A 25,367-nucleotide genomic window follows, 5' to 3' on the forward strand; every position below is an offset into this window, starting at 1 on the left:
CTCTGTTGAATCCCTTGCATTTCTCTTCATCGAGTATTGCTGCCGCACCCACCGCTGCTCGAAGGCGCCAAAATATACTGAAAACAAAGAACGTCAGGGTATACACACCCTGGCCATGAGGGCGTTTCATTATGGGCGGGATTTACGAACGATGCCGTCTGCCTTCGCTATGCGGTGGTAGCGGAAGTGGCTTTCCTCTCTGTCGCTGGAGGTCGAGACAGACGCGATCTCTCTCGTCATGGAGCTCAACCTGACAATCACACGCCTCCTCGTTCAGCTCTCTCTTTCTATTTCTCTTCTCACCTTCCTTCTCGTCCACCACCCCTTCTCGAGCTTCCATCCTCTTCCAGCTCCCCCCAACACGCGCACTGCCCGAGACTCCAGAAGAAAAAGAAAGAGTGAATCAGAATATCTCATAACTTTTGCTCTCTCCTCTTTCGACTCGAAAGTCTTACAGATTGTCTTTTTATCTTCTTCACATCTCTTCTGTATCACTATCAGGAGAAGGCTGCGCAAAGACGCACCCTGAGACACCGCTGCACCTTCTGTTGCCTTCTCTCCGTCTCCTTGTGTGGGCTCGTTGTCACGTCTTTGTCATAACCAAAGATGTCGACTCGCACCAGCCGTCATGGCATGGGCCCCTTTGGCGCCGACAAGCCAAGTGGCGTCCGGATGAACCGCAAGAACTTGCGCAGTGTGCGTGAAGTGACCCTGGACCACTACGACGCCGAATACATGTATCTGCGTGAGAACGAGCTTGTCAGCTTTGACTGTGATGTGAAGATGGAGGAGCTTCGTGTGCTTGATCTGTCCATCAACGAGATCGGCGGCGCCGTCGACTTCTTGAAGCGCACGCCCCATCTTCACCACCTCTACATGACCGGAAACAAGATCGACACCCTCGCCGGGATCGCTAACTTTGCTGCCATCGAGACGCTCTGCCTCAGCGACAATGCCATCAGCTCGTTTGCCGGTCTTGAGAACCTGCCAAACCTGCGGGTGCTCTCTCTGAACTTCAACAACATCACGAGCTTTGAAAGCTACCCGGTTCTTCCAAACCTACACACTCTGAACCTAGTGGGCAACCCTGTCACAGACGCCCCCAACTACCGCTCCATGGCCATCGCAGTTAACGGACTGAATCTCTTCTCCGTGGACGGCAACCCGGTTCAGGTCGAGGAGCGCGCTGAGGCGGACAAGTACAAGGGCAAGATCGCCCACTGCGTGCGCGAGGGATTCACGGTCGAGGGCGAGAACGCGGAGGAAACAGCTGCTGCTTTCATGGTTAGGATGCAGCGCAACCGCCAGGACGCCAAATACCTTCAGCTGTGCTCCATCAATCTCGCCTCTGCCGCGGAGGATGGCAAGATCAAGGAGGGCGAGCCTGTGGCGCTGTCGCTGTGCATGCAGGATGTGCGTCCATATGCGCAGCGCACCACCGAGGTGTTTCAGTCGAGCTACCTTTACCCCGTCATCTTCAAGGTGTCTGGTGAGGCCTCAGAGGTGTTCGTGGTGGGATCCATGAACAACTGGACTGAGCCGATCAGTCTCGAGCGGTGCGTTGAGAGCGACGAGGTGTACTTCCACACAACCTTGTACCTTCCCGCCGGCGATTACGAATACCGCTACATCGTGGACGGTGTAGAGAAGGTGTCTGAGGCGAACAGCATGCCCTCCAAGTACAAGCAGGGCTTCTGCAACATCTACAAGGTGGCGGAGCTGGAACCGCAGGAGGAAGATCATGACACGATTCTCCACATTCGTTGGATGCGCAGCACCCCGAGCGGCTCGTATGAGGTGATTGAAGACGAGAACACCCTCACCTACACACCGACGACAGCAGATATCGACTGCTGTCTGCGCGTTGAGGTGCTGGCTTATGTCAATGGCGAGTTCTCCTTCCTCTACTTCGACATCTCGACGCCGATCAAGCCAGCTCCGCCACAGTGCCCACGTCTCGAGGTGACTGGGGTGGCCGTAGAGGGTGGTCTGCTGACGGCAGAGGCAGACTACTTCGGTGGTATCGAGGGAAACTCTTCTCTTGTGTGGTACCGCATCTCGCCGAGCGGGGATGAGGTGGCTTTGGACGTCGTTGACCCGTGGGCGGGCTACGAGATGACCCGCGACGATATCGGGTGCCGCATCCGTGCCGAGTTCACTCCTGTCCGCAACGACTGGGCCGCCGGCGAGCCCAAGTCCGTGACGACGGATCCTGTGATTGCCTGCACCCCGGAGTGCCGCACTATCAAGATCATCGGCAACCTGGTTGAGGACAGCCAGCTGGAGGTGTACGTGGAGTACAACGGCGGTGAGGAGGGCGAGAGCTTCTACCAATGGCTACGCAAGGTGGGCAACATGGACTCCTACACTCCCATCTCGGGGGCTAACGGTACCAAGTACGTAGTAAAGACAGGGGATGTAGGTGAGTTCCTGGCTGTAGAGTACACCCCTGTCAATGCCGAGGGCGTCGCCGGTGAGACATGCCGCTGTGTCCTGAATAACCCGATCGAGGCTGCGCCGCCCACCGTGAGCCGCCTCACGATTGTTGGTCAGCTCGTTGAGAAGCAAACTCTGGCCCTCGAGTTCGACTACACGGGCGGCCAGAGCGGAGCGCACATGATCCAATGGTACCGCCGCGACAAGAAGCGCAGCCACATGACGAAGATTGGCTCACCGAACAGCAACTTTGTGACGCTGACCAGCAAGGATGTGGGGTGCTCGATCGAGGTCTCGCTCACGCCGGTGCGCCGCGATGGCATGACGGGTAAGGTGGTGACGGCAAAGCGTGACGGCCCTGTGGAGCCGTGCGAGCCGGAGGTGAAGCTGCTCAACATTGTGGGGGAGCCGGCCCTGGGTAAGGAGCTCACGCTCCAGGTGGAGTACTGCGGAGGCACGGAGGGCGAGTCGATCGTGACATGGGAAGTCGAGGACCCCGAAACCGAGGTGTTCGACACTGTCGCCGAGAAGTCGGTGACCTACACAGTGAAGAAGACGGACGAGGGCAAGATGCTCAAGGTGACTTATACCCCTGTGCGCAGTGATGGCCAGCAGGGTGTCGCCAAGACGCGCATGGTGCAGGTAAAGGGACAGGCGACTACTTCAGCCTCAGCGGATCCTCTGACGGGTTTGGCACGCCGCAGAAATCCCACTCCGTCTGCTTCCCAGAGTACGCTATCGTTATCCATACGTTCGCCGACGAAGGCCTCCCCCCAGATACTCACGGAGGTGACCCCAAGGGGGTCACCGCGAGATGAGCTCGCCGGCGAGCCGACGCAGCCGAGTGACACTAGCACCATTTCTATCCAATTGAAGACGTACGACTCGAATGGTCTCTAGTGCGTAAGCAGGAATGGGTGAGTCGGTAGGGTGACGTGCATCGAAGTCCTCCTCCAGCTCTTTTTGTTGAATCTGCCACTGCCATACGCCCTAGCATCGCGGTGGTGCGCGTCGAAAGCACAGAAGGCGCAAGGCTACGCTCTTTCGCTACTTGCATCTCTCGCTCCCTGTGTGCCTGCGTGCAGGACAGCAGACAGGGATGCACCTCGGCCCCTTCACGCTGGAGACTGCCACTCAGCAATTTCCTCTTCGGAGAACCGAGCGAAAACTCTCTTGCTCTCTTTCCCTCCCCGCGCGCATTACTGCTGCAGTTGGGCGCTAGACCAACGCGTAAAGACGTGGCCGCCAGACTGTACGAGCAAGAGGCGACAGCGGATTTCTTCGATGAGACCTCTTTTTCGCTTTTCGTTTGTCGCCTCGATAAGCGTTGAAAGGCCGATCCCGCTGTTTCTCACTTTTTCTTTCCGGCATTCATGGATGAAGGGCACGTGTGTTGGGCCGGCAACAGCTGACTTTTGCCCCCTTTCAGCATGTAGTTAGGCGCTTGCTTTTTGGCTGTATCCCTGTACTGCTGATGCGGAAGCCCCGCCTTCGCGTATCGACTCTTTTTAAACCGGAAAAACATGAGAGACGAAAAAACAAAAGGCAAGATCGAAGCGGCTCGCGCATAAACGAGAGGAAAAAAAGACACACACACACAATCTCTCTACAAAGGCTATTGCTCTCCCCTCCTTTTTTCCTTTTCGATGCCCCCTTATGTTTCTCGCCTTTACTGTCTCCTTTTCGTTTTCTCGTTTACCTTTCCTCTCCCGGTTTAGATGGTGTTTTTTTTTGTATTCGCGTATTTTCAATCTCTCTTCTTCTTTTCCGTTTCATGCCTTCCCGACTGTTGTCGGGCATAACACAGTGAGCTGCATTTTGTTCGGCGTACGAGGTTTGCAATGGGGGATGCGCTGTTTTTTTCTATTTTTTTGGCTTTCGTTTTGTTCACCCTGCGGTAAAGAGGGACTCGTTTCTCATACGCGTGGCACCTCCTTACTCCCCTTTCCCAGCTCAGTCGCCCGCGCTATTGAGCATCGCCTTGGTTGTTTTTGTGTCGGCCTCCCTCTTTACTTGGGTCTGCGGGTGATTAACTGCACCTGCGCACGCCTCGGACTAAGGGAATGTTTTTTTTCTTTCTCTCCTGTACTCGCTCGCTTCACAGAGCCGAAAGGCGGAAAGGAGAGGAGACCTCAACCGGTGGTGATAATGTTTGATAGGGTCTTGTGTGCGTGACATCAAGGGATGGAAGGACGGCAAAAGCCACATAGTTTTGCGCTACGTTTTTGTCTCGGATGATTGCGAATGTCCAGCGGTCCTCTCGAAACCTATGCACTCTGTGTTTCCTGCCTGTGGGATCGGGTGCGTTTATGTCGCCATTTCGCCGTCCCTTCATTTCTTTGTTTCACTTTCCTTTTGTTGTTCGCCTTTCCAGATCCCTCCACCCCCCAACGAGATCTCCCCCAGCTCTAGCCAGCACGAGAAAAAAGAAGAGCGGAATGGGGAGTACCACAGGCGTCCACAATAGAGCGCAGCTGCATTGTGCCAACCATCTGTGCCTAACAATTCAGTGCCCGCGCGCTCCTCCTCTGCTCCTGGAAGCGAGCATGCGACTTCACTTCAGGCACAAGGTGTGTGAATGCATGCTGGCGCCTCTCTCTGTGTCACTATATTGTGTTCGTTACTCTGCCTTCTGTCTCACCCTTGACGCTCTAGCAGAGGTACTATTTTACCATTTTTTCTCGGTTCTTCATGTTGATTAGGATAGATAGGATTTATTTCTGTATGAGCTTTTGCCAGAAAAAAAACGACGGAAGGGAGGAAGACAAGCCATGAAGCAGCTCAATCGACATACCTGGAGCGACTCCAACCCCCCCTTATCCCCTCTTCCATGGGAGGACCCTCCTCCTCTTTAGTGGTGCGCTTTCTCCATATGCCTGTGCGGCAGGACACTGCTGACTGTGCTTTGGCCCTGACGATATCGCACAACAATGAGGCTCGAAAGGAATGCCAGCAAGTGCTGCTGTGATGGCTGAGGAGGCTCTGCTCGGAGAGCGGCTACGCGGCTTGCGCCTTTCACCGGACAAGCGCCTACAGAAGTAGGTCTCTGCCTCGTCGCCGCTTTCGGTTTCTCACGCTGTATGTCTGATCCTCCTCACTACCTTCTCATCCTTCTGCGACTCTTGAAACGGATTCAGCAATCCGTCAGCTGACGTGCGGCGCTGCTGTAGAAAGCTGCCTTTCATTCAGAATCGTGTGGTCTTTCAGTATGGGTGTGAAGAAGAGGGGGAGTGGTTGCTCTGGTTCCCTCGGTGCTGGCCAAGAGTAACTTTGGTATCCGAAGCAGTCCGCTGCTGCGCCTTTATCCACAGAGGTGCCCCCACGACGGCACTCATTTCGGGATTCAGGGATTGTGAGGGCTGCGGCCTTTCTTTCCGTTTTCGCATTGCGGGTTTTGCCTTCTCTTGGAAGCTGCTTATCGCTTCTTGAGCGTCGTTTGATAAATGCTGCAGCCCTCTCTTCTTCGCCGTGCCCTCTGCGCTTCGAACCGCGCACTAAAAAGCGCCGCGGTCGCTCCTGTCGACGCAGCGGAAGCTGCGCCCGTTAGGCCGAGATTAGGTGAGGCGAGAGAGAGCAGTGCTGAGCCCGCCGAAGCTCTCGAGCGTCTCAGCAACGAGGTGTTTGGCCGCGGAAACAGGCATTTGAAGAATGTTGAAACGCTGACGGCTCTCCCGGAAGGCCTGCACTCCTTCCCGGAGGTGTGCTTTATCGGAAAGCCGGGCTGCGGCAAGTCGAGCCTCATCTCATGTCTTCTGCACAATCGGCGGTTGGCCAAAGCCGGGGCGACTGCCGGCACCACACGACTTTTGCAGTTTTTCAACGTGGGCGACGCGCTTCTCTTGGTGGACACGCCCGGCTACGGTGGCTGGAGAGGTCGCGACGCTGGACAGCGGCTTGCGGAGCAGGCCAATGCGTTTTCGATTTTGTTCCGCTACCTGGCCTTGCGCAACGGGAGTAATCTTAAGCGAGTGTACTGGCTCATGGAGTCCTCGGCGCGGACCCCAGTGTCCTTTCAGCCGCGTGACGAGGAGCTGCTCGCTTTCCTCTCCCGGGAGCGCATTCCTTTTAGCGTCGTTCTCACCAAAATCGATCGCCACTGGCGCCACTACGTCGAACAGCAGCGTACGGGTGACCGAGTGGGAAAGGGCGGCTTTGTACATCCAGGGAACCGGCGGCTAGAAGCACATGGTGAGGGCTTCTTTTCGCGCACGAACCTGCCGAAAGACGGTATCGCACGCAACATGCAAGATGTTTATGAGTTTCTAGGCACTGACCAAGTACCGATTCTCGGTGTTAGCGCGAACCGGCTACAGCCACAGCGTTCGCAAAACCTTGAACTGCTGCAGCACGACATCGTGCACTACTGCACGCAAGATCTGCTTCCCTCAGAGGAGCTCTCCTTTCGCAACATGCAGAAGCTGAGCTATGCACCACCCACGGCTGATCGCATTTATGAGGTTCAGCTGCGATACCCGGTGGAGTCGTTCGTGGTTCCCCAGAACAACAACATGTCCTTAGCACGTATGGTGGAGCACCACGAGGATATGAAGGCGCGCTTTCTGGCCAACAACGTATCCGCGCGGCGCCTTTCCGCAAAAGATGTGACGGCGTGCCACCTAGAGAGCGTTGCAAAGCTGAGGGTGGCCTCTCAAGATGACGCTGCAGAAGAGGTGCGCGCAGAAAGAATGCTTCCTAGCTCGGCTCCTCTCTCTGAATCGTCTTGGACTGCCGCCGCCACTACATCGGTGCCGCTATCAGGGGATGGTGCAGGCCTACTGTGCACCCGGGGAGATCAGGACACCGCGGCTGCATCGGTAAGCTGCCTAGAGGACCTTCGTGAAGAGCAGAAGGAGTGCGGTGACCATAATGCCGAGGTGGGCGCTTGCCAGCGCTTCCGTGCGCGGCCACTCCTCGCAGGCGAGAGGGGTAACAGCCTCGACACGTTGGAGGCCATCCTGACAAAAGCCTCGGCTGGGGAGGATCCGCTGCAGGAAGCTGCAGCTAGTGTCGTCGACGAGGGAGAGAAGAGCACCGACGCAGCGTCATCTTCGCACCGTGCACATGAGGGCGCCGCTTTGCTGTCTCGCGCGTGGAGCTCGGTGACGGGCGAGGCCGTGGGGGTGCCGCCGAACCGCAGCGATGCTGTGCTCCTGCAGGAGCAGCCTCTCACCGCACTCCCGCTGCCCGCAGTGCTCGACTCGAATACTCACTACGTCACCGCCATCGACGGAACGCCGATCCCGAGAAGCATGATTTCTGTGTCCGTGGAGCAGCTGGCTTTGAGTAAGGATGACGAGCTCGCCCACTTCGCCACCAAGTCTGGCGCTGGCACGTACGAGAGGCTACTCCTGGCCGACCAAGGGAAGGGCGACACGGGTGAAGATTTTTTTCTCGAGACGAGTGATACAGCGCGCCTTTCTGAGGAAGCGCAGGCGCAGTTGGCGACCCGAGGGTATCGCACTCGCTCTGCAGCGCGCAAGCAGCAGGAGCGACTCCTTGCTAAGTATGTGGAGCGGAATCGAAAGGAGCGATCAATCTACATGCAGGCGGAGGGGTACATGTGCCCGTGGCTGGGGATGGCGGAGAGCCGGTACGCCGTGCACGGTTTGGCCGACGCGCGCGGCACTGGAAAAGGTGGAAGTATGGTGCGTGGTCTCAAGCAGAAGGGGTTTGGCGGCAGGAGCTACTCTGCGCGAACCATGAAGAATAGAGGCCGCGCCACCAAAAAGACCGGGTTCTGGGCTGCATGAGGTACATGCGTTCCTGCATCTCGCTGTTCGTGTTTGTGCGTGCGCTCTTGTGTCCTATGCCAGCAACGCACCTTCCTGTTATAGCCCCTCGTACTTGACCTTTGAGACTATCGGCCCCGTGGCCGTGGTCAGTGCCCTTCGCAGAACGGGGAAAGAGGGCGAAGGGGTACTCTACACGTGCGTGTCCTCCAAGTAAAACCTCCACTGAGACTAGAGTAATATGAGGAAGCATGAGCGGCCTAGTGGGGACATGCCGCGCTGACTCGCAATCACCGGAGGAGCGAGCGTCCCAGCTTCGCGTGCTACCTTTGACCACCGCCTGGAAGCTGGACACCATTCTACAAAAGATAGGCTTGCCGCACGTGCCACTCAGCGCTCATCTCCGCCTCTGTCTCCTCGTTTCCTCTCCTCTCGGTGACTGTGCCTCACATGTCAACGCGATCGATACTCGAAAGACATGCGTTTGTGCCTCATAGGCTCCTACCATCATACCAAGAACCCAAAGCACACTCAGCTGCGCTTCTTTCCCTCTTTTTACTTTCTCGCAGGTCCTATGTGACATGATTTCCGGTTCAACGACACTGGCCCTCCCCCTCCCTTGAGCAGGCCTTCATCATATTACCTCACGGCGCTCCCGTGACACTGAGGCAGCAAACGCTTTCTCTCTCGTTCCTTCCTGCCCGAGAGAACAGCCCATCAAAATGAATGGCGACAGTGTTTATGCGCTGAGGGGCACCTCTGCCCTTTATGAGGTGCTCGGCGTCTCGCGTAACGCCGATCAACGCGAGATTCGCCAGGCCTACTACAGGCTTGCGGTGCTCTACCACCCCGACAAAAACCTAGAAGGGCTGGACATCTTCAAGGAGGTGTGCTTTGCCTATGGAATTCTGTCTGACCCAGAGCAACGGGCCTTGTATGACGGTGGTATGCTGCGCGGCGAGCTTGAGGTGAAGGCTCGCGCCTATGACCCCTCCATGGACCCGAGCGTGGAGCTCAGCCCAGAGGACTTACGCGTCTTTGTGGACCGCGTGCGACAGACGCAAGAGGCCAGTCGGGAGGTGCAGTCTGCATTTGAGCAGAGGCGCGAGGAGGAGATGAAGCGAAGGGCGGAGTTCGATGCCAAGAATCCCTCCTTCAAGGCAGAGTATGAGGAGGTTCGCCGTTTGCGGCAGTATGGCTGCGGAATCTCCACCCCTGCGACCCATGCACAAGCTTCCGCCACTGCAGACTTTTGTAAGACAGCAGCGGTCAAGGTGCGCACTTCCGCCGAGGTGCTGGCTGAGTTGCAGCGGGAGGAAGAGGAGCGCCTCTACGGCAATCGTGGAATGACCTCGGCCAGGTCAAGCAGCGCCAACGCACGAGGGAGCAACGGCGCCTCTACGAAGCAGCAGATGATGGCAGACTATCGCAGCACCCACAGCCAGGCCGTCGGAGGCGCGAGACTTAGTAGTTACCATAGGGGCGACAGCGCCACAGCTGCTCTTCGTCGCCACCAACTGCAATCCACCAGGCTGCCGTTTGTCAGGGAACACTGTGAGAAACCGCAATACAGTGAAGCGATTAGTGCGACGGTGCAGGCGTACGCAAACTTCGATTACCGCACTTTCGTGGAGGAGGGTAGCGTAGATCACGGGGAACTGGAGGGAGCCATCATGGCCGACGCCCTGGGCAACTACGACCGCGACCACTAATCCTTGCCACAAGATGCCTTTGCGTCAAGTTAACAAGAGCGTACGCGTGAGACGTGGCAAGAGAGGGCTGACAAGTGTTTTCGCTTTTCCCTTTCTCTCCAACCCTGATGACGAGGAATACGTCTCTGGACGTGGCGAACTAGGGGCCTAGCGCCTGCGCCTTGAGGAAGCTGAGCATACACACGCACACACACACACACGCGCAGCGGCAGCCAAATGCCGCACCAGCCCCCCGTGGCAACGCAGGGTCTTGCGCCCACGGCGTGGAGACGGCCAGGGGGGATGCATCGGCATGGACGATGGCGGTCGGATCCCTAGGCGGTGCTGCGCGGAAACGATCTGCGACGGCGGGCGCGTTAGCACCGCCCGTGCTAGGCGAAGCGTCGGCCTGACCCGGGTACGCCTCACTGGCGCGGGGGGCCTGAGCCGCCCCGGTAGGGGGAGCATCGGGCGGCGCCCGGCAGGGCGGCTGTAAGGGAGGGCCGCGCCGAAGCAGCAGTGTCGGCGCATGGCTGCACCGCGTGACTTCCCGGCTGCTTTGCATCACGCCATGGGTCTGTGACAGGCCGGGGCGCGGAGTGGAGTCTGACTCACTTACGATGGCACGATGTGCACACGCACCAAAAACGGAAAAACGAGGTGCTCTACGGAGGCTGTGAATTTTACTGCTGAGCCAACGGCTCTCATTCTTACTGAGGCGATGTACAGCGAATCATCTGTTCCTTACGTTTTTTCCGGTTAGCACTGGTTTCTTTCTCTTATCATCACGCCCCACCCTTGGAGCGCTTGGGCTCCCTTACGCACAGAACATGTAAGCTGTTGCACACTGCCCCTCCGGCCAAAGACGCGTTGGTATGGGAGCAAAAAGACGGCAGAGGAGAGTGAAGAGGCAGGATTCTCTGTGGGTGTCCAGTCAAGGTGAGACGTTGCGTTCTTGTGTGCGAATCGCCTAAAGGGCTTTTTTTTCTCTTTCAGCTGCATGGAGTATCTCCAAGCGCTCTGCTTCGCCTTGCCCCGTTCCCACACTGCCATACATATCTAAGGTTTGTGAGTGCCTTCGTGACGGAGCAGCGCACTGGACGGACCAACAGAAGCTGCTTGTCGACGACATTGGCCGACTCCAGGGATGAAATGAGTGAACACCGAAAACCGTTCAGCTCCTACGGAGTCCATGACCTCCGCGCAAAGCCTTTCGTGTTGTGCCGCTTTCTGCTAGCCGCAGGAGAGCGAGGTTGACTCGTTGATTGGAAGCGAATGCGTGGACTCTTTCTGATGGCTGTCAGTGAAAGCAGTCCATGAATAAGCAGCGAAAGCGAATCAAGTAGGCGCATAAGAAGCTGGGTCATTGCAGTCTGTGTGAACAGCGTCTCTTCATCATGCTTGCCTTCCGTACTCCTCGGTCATTCATGCTGCTCTCTTACCCCCTCCTCCTCCTCCCGGCGCTCTTTTTCTCCGAATCCTGTTCTTGCCAGTGTACCTGCGATATATGCTCCCTCGGTGGCACCAGTCTCTCTCTCACATCCATCGGTACGTCCCCGACACAACCGCTTTTTTCTTCCGCATACTCATTTGTTCGCTTCTTCCCTTAGCAAGGGGGGAGCGAAATCGAGCACACAAACGCACCCACGCGCACACAAGCCGAGCTACCTTCCGTCTAGACGCAAGAGCGACGCGGCAAAAAGGGTGGAAAGAAGCGTGGAAATCTTCCACCCCCTTTTTTGGCGGTGGTGAGGAGGCGAAAGAGGAGCGACAGCCGGCGGAGGAGGCGGAAAGCAAAACGGAAACAGACAGCGAGCTTCAGGAGGGCATCGAAATATATAAAGAGCAGAAAAGGAGAAGTTCTACGTCAAGGCAGTTGAAGGTGCTTTTTCGTACCTTCTTTTGCCGTGCTTTGTCTTGAAGCGGTCTCGCGCCCTTTTTCTTCTGCTTGGCCCCTCTTCAAGTGCCCTAACTCTGGTTGTGTGTTCCTCGCCAACTTTCGTTCCTCTCCTCTTCTGCCTCTCTCGCTGTAACCCACCTCCCTCGTTTGCCACACGCTATTCTGCACCTCGCATTACCCATTCCTTCTGTCCGGCCTCCGCGAAAATCCTCCCAAAGTTTCCCCTTCACAGGCGTAGTACACGGAGCCCAAGAGCAGGACCTAATCCAAGCGATAAACCATCACAAGGGCCGAAGTTGAAGGAAGCGGAGCAGCAGCTCTCCGTCTTGTCGTTTTCTCCCCCCGTTTCTTTTTTTTTTTCGTTCTCTTCTGTCGCCTCCCTATTTGTTCTCATCAGTTGTCGTACACATCAATTCCGCGACCACCACTGCGCGCTCTTTTTCCTTTCATCTTTCGTCTTTTCTCTTGCGTGTTGGTTGTGCTTCCTGAGCCCCGCGACGATTGGCGCACCTCCGTTCTGTGGACGCTGTGGCTCTTTGCTCTCTCTCTCTCTTTCCGCCATTTTTTCATCTTGATATACACCCCTGCCCTCCCTGGCAGTACTGTGATACGCCGCTACTCAGCCAGTCGCCACACGCTTTCCCCCCTCTCCCACCAGTGACTCTTGCTACAGCGCGTTGTCTGGCGCTCGCCCTTCCGTGCTTCGCTTCTTCTGAGTTGCCTCGAGAGAGAGAGAGAAGACGCTTTTGTTTCGACCATCTGCAGTCACTCCCCACACGCAACATGTCCACAGAAATTTTGGATATCGACGAGCACCTCGCCACCCTCAACCGGTGCGAGAACATTGGCGAGGCGGATGTGAAGCGTCTGTGCTTGAAGGCTAAGGAAATCTTCACGAGTGAGGAGAATGTGCACAAGATCCCGGCTCCGTGCACCATTGTAGGCGACATTCATGGCCAATTCTACGACCTCCTGGAGCTCTTCCGCGTCGGTGGCGAGATTCCGGATACTAACTACGTCTTCATGGGCGACTTCGTAGACCGCGGCTACCACAGCGTAGAGTCGTTCCTGCTGCTGCTCGTGCTCAAGATTAAGTACTCCCGTCGCGTCGCGCTGGTGCGCGGCAACCACGAGTCACGTCAAATTACACAGGTGTACGGCTTCTACGATGAATGCTTGCGCAAGTATGGTAGCATCAACGTGTGGCGCTACTGCACGGATGTGTTCGATCTCTTGCCCCTAGCGAGCGTCGTGGAAGGGAAGATCTTCTGCGTGCACGCTGGTCTGTCGCCATCGATACAGACTGTGGAACAGATGCGCTCCATCCGTCGCAACTGCGAGGTGCCGCACGAGGGCGCCATGTGCGACCTGCTATGGTCCGATCCGGAGGACATTGACGGCTGGGGCTTGTCGCCGCGCGGTGCCGGATACCTCTTCGGCGGTGATGTCGTGTGCCAATTCAACGAAACAAACAAGCTAGACCTTATCTGCCGCTCCCATCAGCTGGTGATGGAGGGATACAAGGCTATGTTCAATGACACGCTTGTGACGGTTTGGTCTGCGCCAAACTACTGCTACCGCTGCGGTAACGTTGCGTCGATTCTGGAGCTGGATGAGCACCTGAACAAGAACTTCAAGATTTTCGAGGCTGCACCGGCAGAGGCACGCGAGGCAGGTCAACGGAATGAGGTGCCAGCCTACTTCCTATAGCGACGCACACGTCTGGTCGCTGATGTTCTTTTTTCATCTCTCCCTCCTCGTCTCGTGGTCGCCTCCTCCGCGTTCTCCAGGCCCTTCATCAATGCTTCCCTCCTCTTCTCTTGTTGCTTTACCCAGCGATCATCTACCCCCCCGGGGAAGGGGGAGGGAGAGTGGGCGATAGGGACGGAAAAGGGGGAGAGAGGAAAGGCAGGGCAAAGAAATGGCGAGATGTGTGACGTCTCGTGTCTTCACGGCAGCACAGACGGCACAGTGCCTGTCGCCTGCGTGCGCATAACGCCAAAGGAAGACACTGCCGCCCACCTCGAAGGGTACGACACCGCGGGCGCGAGAGGGTGTGTTTGTGTGATGCGGTGTAGCTGTGTGTGTGTGCCAGGGCTTGCTACCTTCCCGCCTCCTGTTTTCCTCGCCTGTTGTTCTTTACCCTGTTGTGTTACCCCCTTTCTTTTTCTTTATTCCACGTCTATTTATCTCCAAGGTGGCCCTCTCTCTGGCGTACGATATCCTTTCGTGTTTCTCTATCTCTAGCAGTGTGTCCCTCGAGGTGTTGGTATCTGTGCACGGGGATGAGCAGAATGCGCGCGTGCTGTTTTTCTTCTCCTTTCTCGCTGCACATGAAGGGGATGAAGGCCCGAAGAGCAAGCGAGCAGAATCGCAGCAATCGTTTAGAGAGGTGGGGGAAGGGCAGAGATGTCGACGGGCTCCGCCCTGGGGTGGGCGGGTGGAGCGGGGGTTGGGGTAGCTCTAGAAAGTAAAGGCGAGGGAGTCAAGTGCACATGCATCTGGTACGTGTTCTCCATCGTACGCTATCTCCTGTTTAAGCGGGTGCCGTCGTCCTCGTTTCCGGCCTCCCCGCTTTCGGCATCTGCGCGCACCTCTGCGAACCCCATCATCGTCTTCTTTGCGACCGTTGTTCTTTTCGTATTGGCGTTTTTGAGACCGCCTACGTGCGCGCGTGCGCGTAAGCCTCATGGTTGCTGTGCGTGTGTGCCTGCGTGTGTATACACGTGAACGACATCGCCTCGTTGGTGCGCTGCCTCTTTTTCTTTTCCTCGTTTAGGGTGGATGCCTAGTGGGTGGGGCCAACGAGAAGTGTAGAAGGTGAAAGAGAGAGCAGCGAGGGAAGGATGGAGCGAATCTGTCGCGACAGCGTCAGACACACGCGACTTTGCAAGAGAGCGAGGAAGAAGGGGAGGCCGACGCAGCCGTGCGGATGGTCCCTCTCTTCTCCCGCTTGCGCTACGTCCCTGTCCATTAAACTCTAACTCTCAACGCACGTGCCAGAGGCGCCCTCTTCCCTTCATTTTCTGCAGCGCACACATGCGGCGCGTGTACGCGGACTACCGGAGGGAAGGATTACGGTTCATGCCGGCTTACCCTCTCCTCTCGTCACTCGCACACTGCCTTTTCTTTCCCGGTCTCTGCATATCCATGGATGCTTCATCACCTTAAATTGCCAACATGCGCTGAAGGAAAATACGCACACTTACACAGAAAACTCTGCCCGGGGCAGTGGCAAGGGGGTGGGGGGTGGGGGAGGCGACGGTAAGCAGCCGAAAAGGCATCGCGTGCCTCTTTGCTTAGTCCTTCCTTTTCCCGACCGCGTGGCTCTCCAACCACACAATGCCCGCGGCAGCGTGAGGGACCACGGATGCCTGGCGGCATGCTGCATGGGATTGCATAGCGTGGGCTAGGCCCCGCTCGCAACTTTACAGGCCGTAAAGACGATGCACTGCTGCTGGCCATAGTCCGGCTCCTGCAGCGAGCACGCACCGAAATGGCAGCAAAAAAGCTGTACCTGTCTCGCCTTTCTCACAGCGGTTAGGTGTCTGGGCGCCGTAAGCTCTTCATGTGGCCCACCAAATAGCCCTTTGCACGGCATTCTTCGATCTTAGCAGCAAATGTTTGTCACCGATCATCTCGTTTTACGCCCACTAAACTCCTGCTTTTTTTTCGCCCCCCCTCTCTCACCCATCATCAGAGCTGCACACTGCGCTTCGAAGCATAGCAGGATTAGCTCTTCGCGCATGGTGGTCGCATGGGCACCGTAGAGTAGACTGTACGACTGTCAAGTGATTCCTTGTTCTTCTTGCATTGGCATGGGCCAAGCAGCACAACAACGCGGACCACGCATCTGCCTACACCCACTCCCTCTCACCCCGTTACACAGACTGACGCACTTACCTCGGTGGTCGAGCTGTGCCATCGCTCTTCTACCCGTCTCACTTTGCTTCTTTGTGCTCTTTTCCCTCCCCTCGTACGGCGCTCTGCTGCATCTTTTTATTTTTTTTTGCGTCGCTTCACATAGCTCGGCATTAGGACCCCCCTCCCCCCACACACCTCCACACATATCCACATATACCCACGCAAGAGCGAGAATAAACGGTGCTGGACAAGAGGGGATCTGAAGATGTTCCATACGAGCGTCGATAGCGCTGTAGGGCCGACCTCGGTGCATCCGGCAACGACAAGCGAAGCAGAGATAACTCAACCCCCTCCACCAAGGGCCAACGTGGCTCAAGAAGCTGATACCGTCTCCCTCAATCGAGATGACGACGTGGACGGCAGGCAGGCCCCTCCTCGTCATTTCAGCCCCGAAAAGGTCGGCATGCCTCCACATGTGACAGTCGGCGCTGAGAGCGACGAGGCTGAGTCGCCCTCACCGAAGGCACCGACACGAACACAGATTGTAGAGGCCAGACCTGCGGCGTCGTCCACCGCCACCGAGACGCATGCCGACCCTTTAAAGATTGTCACCGCCGTTGCCGTGCCGGCTGGTACGGTGCCCGCCGGGTCGCCGGCGGCCGAATCATGCGCAGGCGTTCAGGGAAAGGTAGTTCGCACGTTTGCAGAGCCCCGCGCGGTGAACGACCTTCCTGTCACTCGCGGGCGAGTAGGATCAGACGTACGTGAACCTGCTCGTCCTGCCGCCACCGCAGCGTGTAGCGGGGCGACGGAAATGAACGCCAATGGAGCGCAGCAGCCTTCATATTTGCAGGAGTCTCTTCGTCAGATGCGAGAGCAGACCAAGAGTAGAAGCCTGATGAGTCGCTATGTTCTACAGAACGCTATTCAAGACGAGGCTCGCAACTTGTCCTCCTCGGCAACGGCGGCCACCGCATCCCCTCTGCACCCGCGAGGGATAATGAAGCTGGTGCAGGGTGTCCCCTCCCGATCGAGCTGCCGCAACCAGCAGGTGTACCGCCGCAAAATTATCTTGCTGGGATACCAGGAGGTGGGCAAGACGTCCTTGCGCAAATGCTTTGAGTCTGAGCCGTTTTTCTTCAAGAGTCTGCCAGAGGTGCGTGCCACCACGGGAGTCGAGGTGCAGGAGAAGACGATGACGATCGACGGCGACCCCGTTCACGTAATCTTCTCCGACTTTGCGGGGCAGGAGTCTTACCACTCACACACGTATTTCCTAACGGAGCGCTCCATCTTTGTCCTCGTGTGGAAGCTCTCGGCCGTGGAGCAGGACTTCCAGAGCAGCGGCATCAACGCACGCGAGGAGGAGCGGCTGCAGCGGTGGATTGCGGAGGTGTTCGCCAAGTACCCGCGCGCCCGCATCGTACTCGTGGCCACCCACCTCGATGAGCTTCGCGTGCAGGGGCAGCGGAGTGTCGAGATGATCCTCAACAAGGTTGAGGGAAGGCTCCGGTCATTCATTGACGACCTGATCGCCGCGTCCAACATGACGGCGACGCCCACGCCGACCTCTTCCTCCGCGACAGCTAGAGTCCCTCCTTTATCCTCGAGGCAGACTTCACTGCACCTGGCGCAGATGCATGACGCGCGCCGAGCCATTGTCGGAAACTTCGCCGTGTCGTGCAAGACGCGTGCCATCATTGCCGCTGGAAATGCGCTGCGGCACCTCTCTGGCAGAAAGATTAGTGGTCTACTGCAGTATATGGGGAGGCTGCTGAAAGAGGACTGCGCCTCAGACCGCGAGTATCCCGTCGCGGCGGTGCCTGGGCGTCACGCCAAGCTGATAGAGATCCTGGAGGATGTCAAGCGGCGCCATCCGGTGAAGCTGCTGATGCGCTTGGGCGAATTTGTGCAGTTGGCGGTGAACGTTGGCATTGAGTCGGAGAAGGAGCTGCTCCAGGTGGCGCGCCTCATGCACAGCTGGGACATTATCTACCTCTTCAACCAGTGCGCCATTGAGGCGAACCTCTTCATCGTTCTCTACCCACGCTGGCTGAACCGCATGGCTGCCTCGCTCTTCTCCTACGCCCACCTCCTGCGTACCCCACTGCACATGCGCAGCATGATCGGTGGCCTCGAGTACCTGGCGAGCCACGCTGAGATGGCCGACATGTGCCTGATGCGGAAGGGCTTTTTGCGCTGGCCGCTGGCGCGCGTACTCTTTCACAAGCCCCTATACGACTTTTTAAGGCGCTCCCCCGACGACGCAGACGTCGCCATGTGCCTGGACCTGCTGGAGGCGATGCAACTCATTTACCCAGTCGAGGTCGAGAGTGACGAGTACGAGGTGCTTGCCGAAGAGGTGCCTGTCGACCCCAGTGTTGGTCATCCGGTCCTCAATTCGCAGAAGGTCACCCGCTACTATGTGCCCTCGCTCGCACCACTTGAAGCACCACAGTCACTGAAGAAGCTGGCCCCCATCTTGTTTCACCGCGGCGTTCGGGTGCGGCTCGAGTTCAACCTCCTCCCTGACGAGCTGTGGTGGCGGTTGCAGTACAAGCTGTACCGCTTCATCAAGCCTGTTACCGTCTATCAGCCTTCGCTGAGCGGGATGGACGATGAGGACTTGCTGCTGAATGGCTTCCGGCTGCGAGAAGCGGACGAGGAGCATAACCGATGGCGAGACTCGCTGTGGCTCATGGGCGAAGGTTGCCGTGTGCTGGTGTACCGTGATGGCCCGAGCGCGGTGTCGGTGCTCTCCGCAGAGAACGCGCCACGTGGGTCGGAAGAGGTTTTGCAGGCGTTAGAGGAGGCGCTGGTGGGGCTTCTGCAAGAATACAAGGGCGTAGAGCGCCGCACGTTTGTCGCCTGCCCCAATCAAGACTGCGGAGGCTGGCTCGAGGCGGATGTTGTTGCGTCCAACGCCAGCATCACCTGCCCCACCTGCAAGCAGACGTTTGATAGCAAGCAGGTCGTTTCTTCTGGCGTGGGGCCGCTCGGCGCTCCGCACTTCACGCAGGCCCTCCTGGTCGAGGCAGGCGAGCTTCTCGCCTTTTGCCTCTCGCACCGGTCTTGTCTCCACATGTGCCGCTACCTCGGCATCCCATACAAAGGGCCCTCTCCAGCCAGAGAAGAGTCGGCGGAGGCTGCGACAGAGTTGGAGAGCGACAGCGGCAAGACAGACGCTCTGGGCACTCATGTCGAGTATCTGCACGCCCTGGACAAGGTGGTGCAGGCGGTGCTGTTCCGCTCATGGATGCAGCGCTCCGAGGAGCAGGAGCGCCGCCGTCGCATGCTGGAGGAAGAGCCGACTCCGGCATTTTTTTGAGCGCTGGCAAACTCAGTGAGCAAAGGAGACGTGCCTCGTCGCGCAGCGATGCAGGGAGGCCGCCACCCAATCGAAGATGTAGAAGGGGGGGGAAGCGTCGCACAGCTCTATACAGAGGAGTGGGCAGCCAGCGGCAAGGCAGCTGCTTTTACTATTATTTCAACCTGCACAGTGAGTGCGGGACTTTGGACGGCACACGGCACCTTTACAAATGCCGCCTCGGAGGTCAGCGGCGCCTTTTCCTTTTTTTTCTTTCTCTGCTCGAGCGCTTCCTTGGAAGAGGCCCCATGGGCGCGCTCTGTCCCCTCGATTGCTGCCGAGCTGTCTGCTCCTCTTTTCCCGGCTCAACCAAGCTCACGCTTCGAGCGCGAGGTACATGAGCCCACGCATATGCGTGTGTGCCTCCTTGAGAGGCAGACGGTACTCTGCATTTTTATGTGCCTCTCTCCTTTTCTGTATTGTATTCTGTTCTCGCTCTTTCGGGGCGTCTATGCCACATTTTCGGTAAACGGCGGAAGAAGCGCGCGGGTGTGCGTGATGCATGCCGAGTATCCCAGAAATACGCACTTCACACACACACACACACGCAGACACACACACACACACACACTCACGCATCCAAAACGCGCGCATCCGTGCTTGCGCATCTAGCTGTACGCCTATGGGCCGGCGTAGCAACAGGGGAGAGATTCCATACGCCTACAGTGTACAGGACATAAGACGACCTTGCTAGTATGTGTGTGTGTGTGTGTGTGGCTGACGCGATGGAGTCGGAGCGCACGCCTCAACTTCGCATATACTTTTGGCCAAAAAGTCACCATGAAGAGCTCTGCACATCGCGGAGCCGGCTCCTCTCTCGCTTTTTGCTCCTCTCTCGCTTTTTGCTCCTCTCAGCGGCAGTGCTCATCTCTCTTAGCACACCCCATGTGTCTTTGTCCCACGCGCCACGCCCCCCTCCCCCCTCACACTCAGTACATCACAGCAATGACATTTACTGTCTTTCTCTTTTCATTTTGTGAGGGTTTTCTTGCTGCTCCTCGATGGGCGCCTGCCGAGGGAGTGCATCCGTCTACTTCCCTTTCCACACCCAAACACACACGCGCACACGCTCTCCGGCTGCTGGCATAGTTCTCCGAGTTTTCATACATCAGTACCGCTGCGTAGAGCTGGTTTGCACATCTTAACGTGCGTGATACGCACAGACGCACACCACATCCAAGCATCCCCACATACACACCCCGCGAGCTCATCTACAGTGTTCGTGGATCGACAGGATTCCTCCTTTCTCCTCTTCCCCCCTCCCACGTTCGCGTGCTCTCTGCCTCCGCATTTCATTTCGGTACCCACTTTGCCAGCTTCCCCGTAAAAAAAAGTGCTTGCAGTAACGTCACCATAGCCGCTACTACTCCCACCCCCACCAAAGACGCACGCCGATATAGAGAAACACGCGCACGCCCACGCACACGTACTCCTCAGGACATCTGTTGTGTTGCAGTGCGCTGCCTTTCTGTTTCTCTTTTCCCCTTGGACATTCGACCGGCTGCGCACGGCCACGCCGTCGATCGCGCGTGTTGCGCTTTGCATTGTTCGCACCTCTTACTTTGTTCTCGTCCTGCTGACTGCCTGGCTTGTGGGGCTTGGGTTAAAAATAGGTGCGCTGCCTCCGCTGCTTTTGCTTGCTTCCGGCCTCTTCCTCTTCCGTTGCCGCGCTTCGCATCAACGCATACCTCCTGCAGTGCTTCGACAAGATCCAGCCGCTTTCTCCTTTGAGGAGCAGTTGGTGCCGTTTCCTTTGCAAGAGTTCCCCGGCGTGCGGCATTGGATGATTGAAGAGTTACCGCACTCGCCGGGACTTTGTGTTTCGCCTCTCCATCTTTTCCTGTCGCTTCTTCCCCCTTTTCGCCGTGTGGGGTTCATGATCGGCGAGTGATGCGACAGCGCACGGTATCGAGGTCCCGCGCGCGTAGTCAGGTCAGCATCTCTGCTGCAGAGGAGGAGGATCTGCGGTTAGGCTTGCAGAGATTTCTGGACAAGCTCCGCCACTACCAGCCTCTCTTCACCGAGGATGATGTGACGGCGATCCCCTTTCCGCCAGAGGGCAGCAGCAGCTGTGTTAGTGGAGGGTCACCTTACTCGTCCGCCCCCACGTCGCTGCGGCACTCGCCGTCTCGCTTCGACAACGAGGAGGCGACGTTGCATGACACTATCAAGAGTGGCGGCTCCTCTCAGTCGACAACCAAGGGCAAAAAAGGTTCGATCGCATCTCACACCCCAACAGGTTCACCGACATTCCACTCTGCCAGCGTTATCGACCTGGACGTGCCACTCTCCGCTTCTCTATTTCTCACAGCAGTGAACATTTTTGAGGCAAAACTGCTCTCCAAGAGTAAGCGGGTCTCCACTGACGCTCTTAAACTTGTCCGACAGGCCTACGCGCTCGTATGGAGAGATCCGGACTACCTGGCGACGCGAACGAACGGAGATGCATCTTTGGCGGGATCAAGCAGCGCCGGCTCCTCGACACCAACAGCTGGCGGGAGCCGCAAGGCTTCTGCGCCCCTGGCCAGCCCCCACAAGAAGCCTCATCTGACCTCTGAAGCCCTCTTCTCAGCCTCCGCACCAGCGCCGACTCAGCGACCTGAGAGGCAACTAGTACTGCAGCTGGACGAGTGCATTAGAACGTTGCTTGTGTACGCGAACGCGTCTGTGAACCTCTGTCAGAGCGTCTCCACCGACTCGCGTATGCTCTTGCTGATCGCCTTTGTCGCCTGCTCTGCGCGGCGCCTGGAAGAGGAAGATGACGTGCCTTGTGCTGGCGGCCTCGGCTCCGCCGCGGAGATCGCTGTCGGCAACCGAAATTTGCACGCCGAGGTGGTCCAGCTGGAGAGTTTGTGGCGCCGCTGCGGGATCGAGGGACGCGTGGCAGACTACCTGCGCGAGTGCTACTTGATCGAGTTCTTGCTAGACGCTGCGCTTCCGCCGGCTGTGTGCTCGGCACGCTACGACGGCCTACAGATGGCTCTGTATGAGAAGAAGCAACGTATCATCTCTGACGTCGTGACCAGCCGCGCTGGCTTCGCTCACATGATGCAGGTGGCACCGCTACGGGGCTTGTGCGGTCTGGCGAGCATGTCTGCCTTTGGAAACTCGAAGCTGCGGGCGAGGCTGCTGGACAGGATGGCGTCGGAGGGGATTGTGGAGCGACTGGCCGCAGAAATGGCTGGAGCCATAGAGGTCATTCTCGCTCCCAACACCACCACTGCGACACCAGCGCGCAGCCCAACAAAGCGGCCGCGGCAGAGCGCAGCGCGCGGTGAATCCCCCCCGCACCAGCGCCTCCGCGCCGGTGCCTCTACATCGGCGAGCAGTCAAGGGTCGCCTGGGTCTGTTCCCTTTGGGGGCAAGGCGCGCCGCGCAAGCCCCATGGCCAGGGCCTCCACAGCCTTGGAACGTCTGTTGGAGAGTGACCCGACCCCAGTGGAGCGCATCGGTATGTGTGTGGATATACTAATGCTGCTGACGTGTCCAGATCTGCGACCGCGGGACAGCGGTGAAGAGTCCCCGTCTCGCTTGTCAGCTTCATCTGCGTCGGCGGCGGTTCGTTCCACTACGTGGGCCTCCCGCGATGCTGCGCTGCATGAGATTAGCTTGTATCTCTTGTCCATATGCTTTCTCTCCAAAAACCATGCGCGATACGCCGAGTTGTCGTCGCTGCAGCTGTACGCGGCGGACTGCATGCTGCAATGGGCCGCATACAGCGGTGCCTTTTACGCGATTGTGGTGCACGCCATGGATGTCTTAGTAGATACGATGGAGGCGGCGGCTGCCTCTCCACCTACCACCCGCCGAAAGTCGCCGCACTCTCGCTCCTCGTCGCCTCAGAACGGTGGCAGGAAGGCTACCACGCAGGGGGACCAGCGTGGCGGCGAACGCGGCCGCCGCGTGCTGCAACAGCTTATGCCCGGAGATGAAGCAGGCCTGCTGCCGCTGCTGATAAATTTGCTTCAATACACCATTCACGCGCAGGCGAATGCCAAGTCGATACGCCGATGGTTCAGCTTCTTGGCGAATCGGCTGCTGCCTGAGGCCTTCGAGGCACCACAGCTCACAAACGGGCGGCCTAGCAGTGCAGCATGGGGACAGCAGCAGCAGCGGGAACAGCAGCGATGCTCGCAAGTGGCCAGCCGAGCTTCCTGGCTGCCTGGAGGGCTGGGGAGCAGCTCGCTGGCTGCCTTGGACGATGCCCTCGATGCGCCGGTACTCGCCAGAGACCTTACACGGTCGGAGGTTGCGGTGGCTGCTCCGTACTTCTGCTTTGCGCGGCGGACTGTGGAAGAGACAAGTTGGCGCGATGGCACGCAGGCGCTCTTCGCCAAGGTGGTGCTCCTGGCCTTCCACGTCATTGTGACTCAAGGACATCGGTGCAATCTTCTGTTCGGGCAGGCGTGCGCTTGCTACGACGTTGTGGCCCCCGTGCTACTTTTGCGGTCCTCGCAGAGCGGCGGCAGCGCTACTCCCGGAAGCAGGTCCTCGCGCAGCAGCTGGCGCTCGTCCCCAAGCAGCACAGGCACCACGTATCGGCGCAGCCTCCTCCTTATGCATCAGCTGGAAGAGGAGAGGGCGTCGATGCAGGCGCAAGTACACTCTAACGAGGGGGCAAGCGAGGACAGTAGTCTGGCAGGATCGGAGGCGAGAGGAGCCAAGGGAGAGGATGATGAGAATGAGGTGTTCATCGGCTCCACTGGGAGGCGGCGCTCGCCCTCCACTCGCCGACCTCAGCGCGGGAGCCCAATGAAGGCGAACGCCATCTCCGCTGAGCGACACGCGCAGGCGATAAGGGCTGGTGAAGACGAGGGTCTTTCTCCCTTTATAAGCAGCCCCAGTCGCTCCCTCGTCTTCTACGAAGTCTGCTCACCGAGCGGCACTGAGGTGAATGGCGGTAGTCCTCTTGATGGCGGAGGCACCCGCCGGCGACGCAGTCCATCTGGCGGGCGACGCTGCGTTGCTGACGACAGGAGAAGTCTTCGGGCTGCATTAGACGAGGCAGCCTCCGCCGCGCCCGCCGCAAGCGCCACTGTGGCAGAGCCCCTGAGGGCGGTGAGTCACTCGTGGAGGGGCCGCTTGTCGCTTCGCTCTTTACTCTCCTCGATCGGCGGCCACAGCGAAGTGCCTCTGCTGGAGATACAAAAGCACACGGGATAGAAGTGTCAGCGCTGCCGCCGAGGTGCGTACGTGTGCCGTGTGCACCACCGTTTTTTTTTTCGTCCTTGCCGACGGCTTCGTTTGCCCTGCCTTTCCGAGCACTCCTCCTGCCACACACAAGTGCATGCACCTTCATCGTATTTGGACTCTTTCCCCCTCCCCGCCATGACACGCTCGCTTTGACTTCCGCTCGGAATCACGGGCGCGACGCCTCCCTCTCTCCCCCTCTCCCTCGTCTCCCTGGGCGTGTGCGGAGCGCCCCTGCGAGTGTGTCGCTCACTCGCTCACGTACCTTTTTCGCCTCCTTTTCCCTGTCCTCCCTTTTCGGCACACACAAATACACCCATATGCCCCCCTTCTTTCTCACGGCTCAGTGATGCCCGCCGAAGTACTGCATGAGCGGGTGGGGATGGGGAGGAGGTGAAAGAAGCTGCAGGTACAGGCCGCTAGGCGGGCTACAGTGAAATAACAAGCTCATAGGCTCTGCGAAGGCGAGGACACTTCTAAAACACCGAGTTCTAGGCGAAGCGCATGCGATGCTGCACATCACTTGTGGAAAGTGTGCGGCGGGCGGGTGGGGGGAATCCCGTGACATCGCCTTTTCCGTGGCTGCAAGCTGACCCTATAGCTGGGGGTGGGGGCGGGAGGGAGGGAGGGCGAAACAGCGTGGCGGTCTATGCCGCCCTCACTGCAGTGCGCTCATGCGTTGACGCTTCTCTCCCGGATTCATCTTTACCGCTGTCTGCCCGTCGCTCCCCCTTCTCAATTTTGGTCCCATTACCCTCTCACTTCGATTCACCGATGGCACGCTCGACCGTGCGCCGACTCACTTGCCTGGCGAAGTAGTCGCTCCGCACCTTTCACCCCTTAGGCCGCCTCGCTGTGCTGCGGTCGAACCTCTCTCTCTCTCTCTCGACCTCGCAAAGCAGAAGTACGCATTTTCGTTTTCTCTCGCTTTGAGCTGCGCTTGGCAGCTGAGCCGGCCGGCACGATTGCCGGTGCAGCCGCGGCGCTCTCGAAAGGCAATCTTATCAAGCTGCGCGTCTCCCTCATACACGCACCCCTCATCAGCTTTTTTTTTCTCTCTCCCCCTTTCCGCCTTTACTTTCCCTCGTTTTTTTCTTTTCTCCTCTCTGTCATGTGAGGATGCGGCAGAAACGATAAAAAAATACAACGGCCTTAGCGCGACCCTCTTGTGTGCTATTTCGGTTACTTGG

General features: G+C 58.0%; 6 protein-coding genes across 6 annotated transcripts; all 6 read left to right on the forward strand.

Moving 5' to 3' along the window:
• Positions 1-606: 606 nt before the first annotated feature.
• LSCM1_01962 (uncharacterized protein) lies at positions 607-3,336 on the forward strand (the record flags this gene model as incomplete). Its single annotated transcript, XM_067319560.1, has 1 exon — positions 607-3,336. The coding sequence occupies one exon, from the start codon at positions 607-609 to the stop codon at positions 3,334-3,336; it is 2,730 nt and encodes a 909-aa protein (XP_067176109.1).
• A 2,543-nt stretch (positions 3,337-5,879) lies between these two features.
• LSCM1_01963 (uncharacterized protein) lies at positions 5,880-8,186 on the forward strand (the record flags this gene model as incomplete). Its single annotated transcript, XM_067319561.1, has 1 exon — positions 5,880-8,186. The coding sequence occupies one exon, from the start codon at positions 5,880-5,882 to the stop codon at positions 8,184-8,186; it is 2,307 nt and encodes a 768-aa protein (XP_067176110.1).
• Positions 8,187-8,887: 701 nt separating this feature from the next.
• On the forward strand, positions 8,888-9,877 carry LSCM1_01964 (uncharacterized protein; the record flags this gene model as incomplete). The annotated part of the gene is made up of 1 exon (XM_067319562.1): positions 8,888-9,877. The coding sequence occupies one exon, from the start codon at positions 8,888-8,890 to the stop codon at positions 9,875-9,877; it is 990 nt and encodes a 329-aa protein (XP_067176111.1).
• A 2,662-nt stretch (positions 9,878-12,539) lies between these two features.
• On the forward strand, positions 12,540-13,466 carry LSCM1_01965 (uncharacterized protein; the record flags this gene model as incomplete). Its single annotated transcript, XM_067319563.1, has 1 exon — positions 12,540-13,466. One exon carries the CDS (start codon positions 12,540-12,542, stop codon positions 13,464-13,466), a length of 927 nt encoding a protein of 308 aa, XP_067176112.1.
• A 2,419-nt stretch (positions 13,467-15,885) lies between these two features.
• LSCM1_01966 (uncharacterized protein) lies at positions 15,886-18,948 on the forward strand (the record flags this gene model as incomplete). The annotated part of the gene is made up of 1 exon (XM_067319564.1): positions 15,886-18,948. The coding sequence occupies one exon, from the start codon at positions 15,886-15,888 to the stop codon at positions 18,946-18,948; it is 3,063 nt and encodes a 1,020-aa protein (XP_067176113.1).
• Positions 18,949-20,877: 1,929 nt separating this feature from the next.
• Positions 20,878-24,150, forward strand: LSCM1_01967 (uncharacterized protein; the record flags this gene model as incomplete). The annotated part of the gene is made up of 1 exon (XM_067319565.1): positions 20,878-24,150. One exon carries the CDS (start codon positions 20,878-20,880, stop codon positions 24,148-24,150), a length of 3,273 nt encoding a protein of 1,090 aa, XP_067176114.1.
• Positions 24,151-25,367: the final 1,217 nt, after the last annotated feature.

This window comes from Leishmania martiniquensis, chromosome 32 (genome assembly GCF_017916325.1).
Source record: "Leishmania martiniquensis isolate LSCM1 chromosome 32, whole genome shotgun sequence".
Classification (NCBI taxonomy): domain Eukaryota; phylum Euglenozoa; class Kinetoplastea; order Trypanosomatida; family Trypanosomatidae; genus Leishmania; species Leishmania martiniquensis.